Source organism: Aphanomyces astaci, assembly GCF_000520075.1.
Source record: "Aphanomyces astaci strain APO3 unplaced genomic scaffold supercont1.62, whole genome shotgun sequence".
NCBI classification, from domain to species: Eukaryota; Oomycota; class Saprolegniomycetes; order Saprolegniales; family Verrucalvaceae; genus Aphanomyces; species Aphanomyces astaci.
In genome coordinates this window covers 17,185-29,968 of record NW_009798325.1, presented here as the reverse complement: position 1 = coordinate 29,968, position 12,784 = coordinate 17,185, and the positions used below count along the sequence as shown (strand labels likewise).

Sequence of the window (12,784 nt, the reverse complement as noted above, 5' to 3'; positions counted from 1 at the left end):
GCATACCGTATTAGGGCATCCCTAATGGTGCGACGGTAAACCCTATTTTACCGTTTTTGGGGTCAAATATGCAGTTTTGGCAACCCCAACGGTGTGACGGTATCTACCGGAAACGGCATATTTTTACCGCGAGACGGCAAATCGTCAATTTGACCACCCGACGGCAAAATACAGGAGCCAATCATAAACCACAAACCAGCATATTTCCACCAATAAAACGCAAGTATTTGAGCATGGACAATGGCTCTCAACGGGCGGGGTGCGAACTTCACCACTGAGGAGGACTGCCAGCTAGTTTGTTCGTGAACATATCCCAAGATGAGTCTAAGGGGAGCGGGCATAAGGCCGAGCAGTTTTGGGCCCGCGTGGGGGCACCTATTGCACCTATTCAGAATTGCGCATAATTATATTATTATGTAGTTATCTGTATTGAATTCAAACAATAAATTATTGACAAGTCGAATTTCAAACAATAAATTATGATACATATTGCTATATATTGTAAAATTGAAACAATATAATTGCCCGGACCATGCCATTTCCAAACAGCCAACAACATTCGCAAGCAAGACAACACGCCCCCAGCGTCCTCGCCAGCAACCGCAATGTCTGGAAGTGCCGTTGGATGTGGAGCACAAGCCTACACGACGTAGAACTACACCGTTTGTACCTGGATGCCCGCTGGGCAAGTCATTCGAGCACTCGCGGCCATTCCACGGCGTCGTTGCAGGCTGCTGGGCAAGGCATGCTCCGCAGAAAGCCGGATTGATGTTACACATATCCAGCTCATACGAATGGCCCATGGAAACGTAAACCCGAACGGCGCATCAGTAAAACGCGGATATATGTAAGAGTCTGATATGAGTATATTTCGATGTATTATGTATCCTACCGCTATTACTAAGGTCAGAATTCTTCATCACAACTCTCACAGTCGTCACTTTGCTGGGGGAAATTTCGTTCCCGTCGGGATCTTCTTTTGTTTCTTCTTTGTCGATTTCGTTGACAATTTGAGACACCAGTGAAACGTCCCACTGGTTGCGATTGCAGCGCAGAAATACGAGCATTTCTAGGGTTCGAGGCTCGAGTCGATGTCGTACGGTGTAGAGTCGTTTGCACATGCTGTTTACCCGTTCCACCTCGTTTGATGTTAAACTTCGTGCACACATACCCAGACGGCGGAGAAGTCATCGTGCGCTGCCGCTTAAGTGTCACCATGGCAAAGTCATCGCTACCATCACTGTCTGATTCGATCGACTCGACTGATTCTCGTTGCAGTCGTTTTAAGGATTTCTTTTCGAGTGCTGACAGGGTGCTTTCCCGATGACGCTGCACTTTTGCGATGGCAGATTCGAACCCTTTGTCGTGGACGATGTTACTGTCGGGTGCCAGATGGGAATCTAGGCAAGTGTACTTCTGGCGTATGCGATCAAAAACAAGACGCGCTTCGGATAAAGTCATATCGCGCCGTTACAGGGCGAGAGTTATCGACTTGAACTTAGTCAGTGCAAGTAGGTGGCGCTGGATAAGGTTGTCATCTTGTGGAGTCGGTAACAATACGGTCATCTCGGGATCGGAGGCATCGATGTGGTTGCCATCACGATAGTAGATGTAACGTTGAAACATGGACACAGCGCCAGTCCATTGGTGGCATTGCGTAGCTTGGGCTACAACATGGTGGTTAATCGCAGTCGGCCCCCCGCTTTCAACGATCGAATTTTAACCATGACTGCAGCCACCTTGGAGAGCACATCACTGACATTAGCTTTGAGGAACTGATCCACCGCCAAATTCAAGCGATGACGAGGTTGAAAACATGGACAGGGCTGTCGGAGGTACACGGCAAATGATGATATGAGAACACTGCGCAATGCCTCACTTTGCACGGGTCGGGTTGAGTGGTGTCAGTTGCAACTCATGCAGGTACGTTTCAACTGACACCACTCAACCCGACCCGTGTCACCATTTACTGTGTAACTGTGAGAGCCCTGAGCAACCCTCCAACGGTGTTCATGCAAACATGTCCAAATCTCCAGTCAAGGGAGGGCGTAGCACTTATTTGTGCTCGTTGTGCAAGTGCATTCTCGTCGCTGGGAGCTGCTACACTAACCTCACAGCCAATGCAACCTTTGATTATTGTACAATATATTGGCAATACCTGTGGTGATATATTTGTACAGTACAATATAATCAATTTTCGGCAATATCATCCTGAAAATCAATTAATAATTGCAATCTGCGAAGTGGAACAATAAATAATTGAACTAAATAAATTACAATATATTGTTTAAGTAATACATTAGTGCGCATTGCTGTACCTATTGCGATCCGGACTGCCATCGCACGTACGATCCTTAGCTGTACCTGGTGGAGCAACATACTGGAGTAATGTCAATAAGTTTGTTGGGTGTTCATTATGGTCTTGTTTAACGTGCGGTTTTGGCCCCGGTGTTTCATCCCGGTGTTTCATATGGTCCGTTACTCGTGCTTAGGATCACCCAAGCGTCGTCCATGTCCTCGTCCATGCCTCGATGCGTGGATTTGGCGTTATCATCACATTCGACCCAGCCAATCAGGAGCTCCTATTTCCACAGTAGAGCAGGAGGAAGTTTGTTGGTGTGTGCCCAAAAGCGAAAAACGGGATTCGAACCCGCGAGTGTGGCATTGATCGTTTGACCAGTGTTCACAAACTAGAGTATGGAAGCACAGAACTAACGTTAGCGTTAAGTTGCGTAGTGATTGTGGTTTAGCTACAGTCTTCCATGCATCTACTTTTGCAGATGTGGAGAACTAACAGTGCAAAGTTACCAGTACGTTCCTGCGTGCGAATTCCAAGGTCTACGTTGCCATAACGTTACCACTGATGTTAACACATCAATGGACGTGATCTCGTCAAATGACATCCAGATGACCACGCAGCCATTTGGAAGCATAAGGTCCTCCACATTTGGTGAGAGATTGCTGGATCTCCAAATCGCCGAAACCACTGACGACCTTGAAATTATTATGTACTGTAGATGTTAACGTTACACTATGGAAGGGAAAGGCAACGAATGCGTTGCTGCCCTTACGACCGACCGCAATAGTCGCGTGTGGTCTATGGGCATCCTCATCGCGCCGTCGGTCGACTCGGGTCCTTCTTGAACAACGACATCCGGTTTGCGTTCATTGGGGCAATGAACGACACAGCGATGCCGATAAGATCGAGGTCAAGCGCGCTGTATGTGCATCCTGCATGCGACGTCACACGACAGCCACGCCAACCCCGTGGCCATTCGTGTACCCTGTGGGCATCTGCAAATTGTACATGTCTGACTAACCGTATTATCCGGATGCTGTTGTGGGGATAAGGATGGGGGGATAAATTGCAAAACACAATAATACTTCATCATTGTCATTACCCTCAAAACGACAAATGCCGATTTTGTGAGGATGGGTAATGTACGGATGAGTTGTAAAACCTCTCTATTGTGGTGCCACAGCACTTTGGACTCAGGGAGCACTGCAAGGAAACACATCCCAAGCGATACCAGTGGCATGAAGATAGATACACGAACGAGTATAAATCGGACGCTACATTACTTTAAGCTCAAATGCTTTAAGTGAAAATTCTCACTTCAAATGCCCGTGGCACCAACTTCGCTGTAGCCGATGCACAATTCATCACGTTCCGGAGCATTTTATACTAAGGTAAGAGCATCTCCACCGGAACACGGATTTTGACCCTGGATCTGAGTCCTTTTCTTTTCAGTGTCATATTCTGCACTGAATTCAATAAATTTGAGTGTGAAGGATATTCGTTCGCATCGTGACACTGACCTTTTAACCGCAATTCTGCGAAAATTAATACAGTATAAATAGATAAGATATGCATGGTCATTTCGAAGTCCACCCAATGCGCTGGAATACTGTAGCCGACTCATGCAGTCGTGGAATCAACTGATGCATTCGTCCGACGAGGAAATCGACATCATCATAAGTACGGCAGCCCAAGAAGCCGTCCGCCAAGCCGCAGTTGAGCACTCACGATCATGGAGCGGGTCTTGTCGCGGTCGCCAGCCAAACTTGGATCGGAACCGGGCTGGTGGGCACCAACAGATTGTCGACGACTACTTTGGAGAAAAAGGGAAACCAACGAGCTTAAAAGATAATATAGGTATGTCGCCATTACAGGAGTGCACTGCGTCGATACGTATGCTGGCCTATGGCGTCTGCGCTTACTCGATTCACCATCGTCGCCTTGGTGAATCGACAGCCATCGAATCAATGAAGCGCATTACAAGGGCTATCGTCTGAGAGTTACTACCCTTGATTCGATCCTCAGACACTGCTACGCATGTCTTGGAAAGTAACTCGGTCTCCATTGCGTTCATCGATAACGACATCGTCGTCCAGCAATCGAAAAGTATTTCGGGTAAACTAGTTTGTATACCATACAAATTTCTTGTTATTAGATTAGTTCGGCGCAAAACCTCGTGTCGGAGTTTTTAGTGAAAACTCCGTGTGGAATGGTCAAGACTCAGGGCCCGGGGTTCTGAAACTCAGTTTCAGTGTCGAACTCAGTGTTGGGGTGGGGGTAAGGAAATTCAGGGTCAAAATATCATCAACACTGAGTAATATTCAGTTTCAGGGTCAAATTCCGTGTACGGTGGAGATGCTCTAATGCATCAATTGTTGACACGGCACCAAATTATGAGACTATCTGACTTTTAGCCAATAGCATCTCGATATTTCGTGTTGGCCTTGTATGACTGGATATGATAATATTCGTCTCTATATTTTATTACACGTCTCAATGCTGAAGTCTAGTCAGTTTTTTTCAATCTCAAACAAAAAAATACAAAGATTTAAATAGAATGTCAACTAGAAACACTTGACGCTGTACCGCCATACATGCCTACGAATGCGTCACGGCAGTTGTGCATAGCTACGTGATACATGGAAGTGCTCACTTTAGAGCCATCGCTGCCATAGACAAAGAAGCAGCAGCGTATTGCTCGTCGCAACGAGTGGATGGCCTCCACTATGCCGCTACTGTTGTGATCTATACAGTACATCAGTGAGTTAATATGTGACTGCATTTTTTTACCCTGACTAATTAAATTCATGTAAAATTTTTTTACGCATTGCAAAATGCATGCAATTATATTTTTGATCAAATTATTTTGCATATTAATTTAATCAAATACAAACATTAAGGTTTTTAAGGAGTGTAATGAATTGATTCACCTCAAAAGTCGAGACCACAACGCTCAAAACATTTAATTTCGATACAAATCTGAAATGTAGTCCAATCATGATCAATGATACTACGTCAAAAAAATGGTGGCATTTTATATTCTCTTGTGGTACTATCAACATTAAAATAATCGTTCTCGTTCTCGAGCTGCAGGGATTTGAAGTTATGGCCACAACTTGGCCAAAAACAGTGCCAATAATTGATGCATTACCTTAAGTACTGTTGATGATATGCATGTGCATCGATGCAAATATGTACTAGTACTACGTAGTAAGAGCCTGTTCCGAGTAAAATCTCAGACGAGGTTAAGCCAATCAAAACCTTGAATTTTTCAGTCCACCCCATTCGCAGACTTGTTTTTCCGAATGACCTCCAGGAGGTCATTCGCAAGATAATGAGGTAGATATTTGTTTGATTGGTCTAAACAAAAGCATAGTATGACCAATCAGTGATTGGGCAACCTGACTTCCGATATATTCACATGGACGACGCTATAGCAGTGTGTGTCGCTGTTGCAGTTGCGTTTGATGCAGTATTCTCGACAATGGACGCTCGTAGTTTCCGCGCCCCCATCACCAACCACTTCGTCATCCCGAGTAACACGGGGACCATCGTGCAGAACAGCCCCATCCACGACGCATGGTTCATACGACACCTGCGGTGCACGCGAGGCACGTACCAGCGCATCTGCCAAAATGTCGAAGTTGCATGGCAGCGCGTGCACCCTCCTCTTCACCACCACAATACGATGAGCGTTAACGACGGCGTTGCCTGCACACTCCACTATCTCGCTCACTCAGACGGATATGAGTCAACGGCCGCACTTTTCGGTATTTCCAAGACGCGAGCGTATGAGTACTGCAACCAAGTTACTTTGGTTATTCAACTTTGCTACGTGTTGGAAACCATCGTGTTGCCGTCGTCGCGCGATGAGTGGGAGGTTGTTCGCGTGGGATTCGAAGAACACGGCTTCCCAAATGCATATGGTGCTATTGATGGGAGCCTCATTCAAGTCAAGCGATTTGAGGACTTTTATGGCTGGTATTGCCGCAAGGGTTTTCCGGCTTTTAATATGCAAGCCGTTGTCGACCACCGCATGCGATTTATGTCGTACTCGCTGCGTTCGGGAAGCCAGAATGACAAAGCCATGTTCAACGAATCGTTATTTGGGCAAACGTGTCACACAAGAGTTCCCCCCGGAGGCTGTTTTGTTGGTGACGCTGGCTACAAGCTTTTCACGCACGTAATGACCCCGTATTCGATCGTCTCGAGTATGGCTCCAGATGAAGCCAACTATAACTGGATCCACAGTCGTAGCCGCATGGTTGTTGAGCGCGCCTTTGGCCGGTGGAAAAACAAATTTCGCATGTTCAAGCACGAATTGTTGCACCACTGCCCCCGCGACATGGCAAGATTGATTGAAGTTACGTTGGTCTTGCATAATTGGTACATTGACTACGACAACGAGGCTGTGGTTACAACACAGCCTGAGTGGATGCATATCGGCAGTGACATTGTAGATGATGACGAGTTATTCCAAGTAGATGGTGCTGCAGCGGAGCGCGCTCGTGACACAATTAAAAACCATCTCTATAATTTATTGTAGTGATATTAGTAAAACATTTTTTTCATCTGCACTGGTACCCTAAAAACCGTATACGTATATATCAATATCAAATATATCATATCACTAATTCAAACCACATATGCGAGGAATTACGCATGCATTAGAACTTAGTTTCCAGAAAAGCTAGAAGTTTCATTTGAACTTGGTTGGAACTATCGATGCTGGCCTTCGTGCTTTCAGCAACTTCCAAAAGTTTAGCCATTTGCGCTGCCATGTCGGGTCCTCCAACGGGAGCATTCTTGACATTGGCTGCCTGAACAATTGCGGCACCGAGGGTGTTGCCAAACTTCTCCAGACCCTGGCTGATGTCAGTTTGAGCGTGCTTGCGGCCTTGGCGTTGCCGCTTCATCTCCATGTCGACTTCTGCCTTCCGTTTTTTGGCTGCTGGTACAGTATACTCATCATTGTTGGACTGAGAGTCAGCATCGCAAGCTGCACCGTCCCCATCATCAACCAAGGGTACACACTCCATCCCGAACTCAATGTCGCCAAGTCCTTGCAAGCTTGCATACGCCGTTAGCATCTCTGCGTAATACGAAGGCTTGGGCACTGGTGTGACGTTGCCGGTCTGGACCAAGGCGCGTTGGATAACCATAAACTCTGCACGAAGCTTTCGCAGCTTGTTCTTAATCGAGTCGGCGTCAACCTGTACATCGATATTAATGCAACATTCGTGAATAATAGTAGTTTACATTGAATATTTGGTTCGTCGCGATGTTGAACTGCACGGTCAATCTTTCCCAGAGCAAGTTGAGTTGCTTTGCCGATCTGCTGCCGTTAAACGCGTTGCGGTAAGCATTGAAGCCAAGCTCTAGCAACGCGACCACTATAGAGTCCGTGTATTCGACAGGGGTGCGCTTCCTATGAGCGAGGTTGTCTACTGCATTGCCCATCCCCGAAGATGATCCGGCCACACGATGCTCGAGTGCTTGGATGTGTGCAAGAAGCTCGGCCTTGGTCGAGTTCTTCTTGGTCATTTGGTTGACTTTTGTTGCCACCACTGAATGTGGATTCACAGTCATTGGTGGTGTTACTGGACGTGATTTGGTGTGGTATGGTTGGCTTATATTATTAGCCAATTAGATCACTAGCTATGGTTGTGTCGCAACCTCGAACGAGATGAAAAAACATCGCCACCCCATTTGTACCCCGTCTGAGATTTTACTCGGAACAGGCTCTAACCGACTTGAAGAATATAGGACTTTAATTAAAATGTAAGGTAAACCATCAATATCGCGAACGCTTTTTGTGTTCACTAGAGAGGTTTTGCAAGTGTCCATTCGCAGGGTCGCGTTCCACGTATCTGCCATAACCAGAAGTCGACCTGTCAAACCTCATATTGAACGCGAACGCGTCCTCTTAAATCTGATTGCCAATCCGCTAAAAGCGCAGCTCTCACGGACTGGCAGTCCAGCCTGCTCCGTGATAACTGCTTATGATTGGCCGGTTTTTGACCAATCAAGAACTGCATGACCCTCCAACCAAACTTGACATGTGATTGAATTGGCGGGTGGTGCAGTTCTTGATTGGCATGGACACACCTCAGCGCCACCGCGTCTTCAACGACAAAGAGGATATTCGGTATGCTTCTTCGTCAATGAATACTACGTAGTACTATCCGTGCATTTACGGATATTGAAGTTCGTATTGTCTTGGTGCGGAATGTCTGGATACCGAGAATAATAGTCAATCGTGGCCACGTACTGTAGTTCCGTTACCTTCAGTGGAGGTAACGTTACTGAGTACTTTAGTGAATGGTAGTCAGTACAGTAGTAGCCTCGTGGCGTGTTTACTGTTAACCTCACTAATGTCAGTGTTATATTTGCTACCTTGACTAACTGTAAAGCCCGTGGACGAAAGCCAAGAAGAAGTGGGAGACAAAACAGATTCGTTCTTCAAGGTCACGACCAACGGCATCAAGAAGGACTCGAAACCGACGTGGGATGGGACGTGACTGACCATACCGTGATTTGTGCGTGCGTGAGTCAGGTAAATCTGAATCCACTGATTGTATTCACTTCATAACGTTATCCTTCACATGGATGCTACTACAGTAACAATACTTCTGTCTTATGCACCTCCACACCATACAGTCCCGTATTCGGCGTTGTAGTAGTCACAGTCATCCTTGGTAAAGTCAGTAAAGCACGAGTCCCACTTGTGGTAGTAACACATTTGGCATTTCTTGCAGCCGTCGGGAGAGGCACTCGTTGTCCTGGGCGCTTTGGTCGTGTTTCTCGGGGGTTTCGTGATCGCTCCCCCGTTGAATACAGTGACTTCCTTGGCAAACTGGTTGATGCCTTTGTACACTTCGAGGCCTCGCGTCTTGATGGTCGACGCGGGCGCGGCGAAATCATTGCCGACAATTTCAATCGTCAGAGCGGGTTTCTTGAACTCGCGGAATGCATAATCTGGAAACGTGCCATATGCCAAGTACAACTCGTACGCCGGTTCTGGCTTGTACGCCCCCATCACGCTTTGCAATCCACGGCAGAGCACTTTGTACTTTTCGTCAAACCCGTCGCCGATGGGTTGCTTAGTGTCCCCGTACGCATACAAGATGAGCCCTCCGTACGTGTGAATGTCCAAATACCCCTGGATTTCGTCGCGTTTGGTTTCCATCCAGGCATTGATACCCTCGGTTTCGGGCTCGCTAAACGCTTCGTGCCAGGGTACATTTCGCTGTTCTTGGACGGGGGGTTGGGGTTCTTGATGGGCGTGGGCCAGTTGCGGTTCAAGTCAACTTCGTTGGCACTTTTCCGCTGGTACCGGTTTCTCGACCACGAGATCTCGAGGCCGTCAATGTTGACGATTGGCACAAAGTACAAGTCGTACTCGTCGGCAGCGGTGGGTTTGTTATTGGTAATGTCATCGATAATCGACGCGAACGAGAACAGAATCGACGACCCCGCGACCCATTCGCGGGCGTGTAGCTGGGCTTGAAAGTACAGCGACTGCGAGTGTCCCTTGGTCAACTTGAACCCGTAAATCGTGGCCCCCTTGTACGTCTTGGAGATGGCAAACTTGCTCAGCAACGTCGGGTTTTGTTTGACCAACGCATCGGTGAACTCGTAGATTTGATCGATGGTGCGGTAGCAGTTGTGGAACGCACTGGTCGAGTACTGGCCGGCCTTGAGGGACGGGATATAGTTGTCGTTTTGCTTGTGGCAAGCGCGGTTGGTGTCGGCATCGTTCCGGATGAGAGTTTCTTCTTCAAAGGTTCGTGCACGGCCGTCACTGCTGTGCAAAGATTGACCAGCGACGAAGGACGACACGAGCGTGAAGAACGTAGCGACCTCAAAAGTGTGCTTCATGGCAAATTGAATTATGTGGTGGAACGCAGTCGGCATATTTTGTGTAATTATCAGGTAATCAAAATACACGGATCGGTGGGAATTGACATGCTGCTACTGGAACCTGATGAACGTAAAGTCAAAACCTGATAATGGGGGACTGCCAAAATCTCCTTCGGAAACTTGGAAGTAAATACATACTTCGACGTATTTTGCTTCCGCTTGAAACTACTTCGAAGTAAGACATTTCTCGATTGATAAATTGGGTAGAAAATTGCGGCGACAAGGTGAAACCGTCTCAGCAATTTGCGACAGGTTGTATAATCTAATCAACAATTTTCCTCTGTTTTCCAGTTTTGTTTGTCGACTGCGAGATAATTCTACTTTGTAGGCAGAACCGGCTCTATAGTGCGCCTATGTAGGCAAATAGAGCCAGTTCGTCGCACAGCTTGTGTTAACGGTATCTGATTCGTGGCCAGCACAGCTTGTGCTAGTTTATACGTATGCGATCTGATAGGCGATGACCAAGTTTGAGGGTGCCTGGCAAAGTATACGTATACCCCAAGGGGCACGGACAATACTTTCGTAAACTCCAAGTAGTTATATGGGAAGGGTTTCGTGGAAAGCAAGAAAGGTGCAATATACTCATGCAAACTCCACCACGTCGTCCATGATATACTTTCACAGCGTGGAGCGACCAACATTTTTTACCAATAATTAGATGTTTTGCAAGTTAACAACCATTGGATGTTTTGCAAGTAGAACAGTGGGTGGGCCAACTCAATCCCCCCAACACACTAACACCACCTCTCAATAAATCTATGGAGGTGTCAAATGACGAGTGGGGGGTGAGCGAGTTCCAAATATAACGTTAACCAACGTTAAGCTGTATACGTGTACTCCTGTACTCGAGTAGTACTACAGTACTTAGCAATCAATGGACATCTGATAAATATGATACTACTTCGAAGTACATGGTAGCACTGAAACTTGCCTACAAAGACGCACAATCGAGCCGGTTCTACCTACAATGTGGAATAATCTCGTTGGTTATTTGTGTTGTGATCGAATAAAGTCGGACGTCTCATCGGAATCAATTCTGATTGGCTTAAATTTGACCTAATTAACTTGCCTTTACTTTTTGCTGCCTCATTTGGACTCAAAAGTCTGTCAATTCCGACTTCATTGTGCTCCTAACGTTACATCCACAATTTTGAGAAATACTGTTAAGGGAGCGCCCAATATATACGGGCGCCGTGCAATCCATTAAGTAGGGTGTATCTGCAGGAATGCCATGAAAACCCGGATTACAGCAACTTACACATGTATATGTATGTCTCCCGTCTACGTTGTCGCCAAGCGCGCAAATGTGACCATCTTCATTCAGGACATACGAAGCTGACGTCCCAGTTCAGTGAAACCCCTAAATGATGGCAAGTTGACCATTATAGTGTCAAATGCAGCATAGCCATGGCCGAGGTGTAGGGACGTACCAAACCAGTGCCAATTGTGCAGTTATAGACGTTTTGGAGCTCCTGCACCGCGAACTTCCACTCACACAAGATATTGCCTTGATTCTTGGTCAAGTCTTGTACAGCCAACTAGCAAAGACAATAGAGAGGTTTTGCAATTTTGCAACCGTCCACTCCCATTCCGAAAGTCAGATGGTGACAAAACCGGAAGTTTACCTGAGAAATTTGTTGTGGACTCGCAATGGAACCTGCCAGATCAAATCGTAAATCCCTGAGATGTGGCAATCTCATGGACTGCTGTTCCCGTCCACTACGAACTTGGTGGACTTTCATTGGGCCTGTGTTTCCAAGTCGCGTCCAATCGGATCTTATTGCACCCTGCAAGCAAACCTGCAAGGCGGGTTTGAGTAGTGGCAGCAGCAAAATCCGATTGGACCCGTCATGCAAACACCCAACAAGCGCCGCCTGTACACGGAACAAGAAGACATCATGCTGCTTCGGCAGGTGAACGCGGAGAGACCGTTCGAAGCAAAGAAGGGCGAATTCATGAAGGTTTGGGGACTTGTTGCCAAAGCGTTGGCGGACCATGAGGGCTTCGCAAGGCCCCAATTCGACGCCAAGAAGGCCCAAAACCGATTCTCTGCTGTAATGGACAACCATGTCCATTATAACAGAGAATCGGCTATGGCTTCTGGGGTTGCGGAAACGTACGACGAACGTATTGCGCTGCTGGATGAGCTTTTGGCCGCCTTTGTCGATGCCAAGGAACAAACGCCTCGTCAACGACGCGACAAAAGTGGATCAGAGTGAGCGAGAAGGTGAGTACATTCGCAACGAAGCGATAAACTCGCTTGGCAAGCGCAAGCACCAAGTTCTTGGTTTTGATTGGTTGGTTGTATGGTGTGTGTTACATGGTTTGAGCGATGATGACGGCGAAAAAGCGTCCAGCAGCGGCAGCCGGTTTACGAAGATCACTACTGCCATGCAAGAGGAAAGCAAGGCGGAACGTGGTCTGCGTCAGTCTGAATTGGAGTTCCGCAAGTTTCAGCTGGAGGTTGAGCGTCGAAAAGACCGCGAACTGGTGGCGGAACAAGCGCGTCTGCACCACGAAACTATTCTTGCGATGCTAGGTGCTCTCACTAAGCGACAGTAA

The 12,784-nt window shown here is 47.1% G+C and overlaps 4 protein-coding genes across 4 annotated transcripts; 2 read left to right on the top strand and 2 right to left on the bottom strand.

Annotated features, from left to right (window-relative positions):
- Positions 1–5,783: 5,783 nt before the first annotated feature.
- H257_14762 (hypothetical protein) lies at positions 5,784–6,783 on the top strand (the record flags this gene model as incomplete). Its single annotated transcript, XM_009842648.1, has 2 exons — positions 5,784–6,713; positions 6,760–6,783. 2 exons carry the CDS (start codon positions 5,784–5,786, stop codon positions 6,781–6,783), a joined length of 954 nt encoding a protein of 317 aa, XP_009840950.1.
- A 183-nt stretch (positions 6,784–6,966) lies between these two features.
- H257_14761 (hypothetical protein) lies at positions 6,967–7,843 on the bottom strand (the record flags this gene model as incomplete). The annotated part of the gene is made up of 2 exons (XM_009842647.1): positions 6,967–7,512; positions 7,559–7,843. The coding sequence occupies 2 exons, from the start codon at positions 7,841–7,843 to the stop codon at positions 6,967–6,969; spliced, it is 831 nt and encodes a 276-aa protein (XP_009840949.1).
- A 1,093-nt stretch (positions 7,844–8,936) lies between these two features.
- H257_14760 (hypothetical protein) lies at positions 8,937–10,180 on the bottom strand (the record flags this gene model as incomplete). The annotated part of the gene is made up of 2 exons (XM_009842646.1): positions 8,937–9,519; positions 9,543–10,180. The coding sequence occupies 2 exons, from the start codon at positions 10,178–10,180 to the stop codon at positions 8,937–8,939; spliced, it is 1,221 nt and encodes a 406-aa protein (XP_009840948.1).
- Positions 10,181–12,072: 1,892 nt separating this feature from the next.
- H257_14759 (hypothetical protein) lies at positions 12,073–12,784 on the top strand (the record flags this gene model as incomplete). Its single annotated transcript, XM_009842645.1, has 2 exons — positions 12,073–12,437; positions 12,553–12,784. 2 exons carry the CDS (start codon positions 12,073–12,075, stop codon positions 12,782–12,784), a joined length of 597 nt encoding a protein of 198 aa, XP_009840947.1.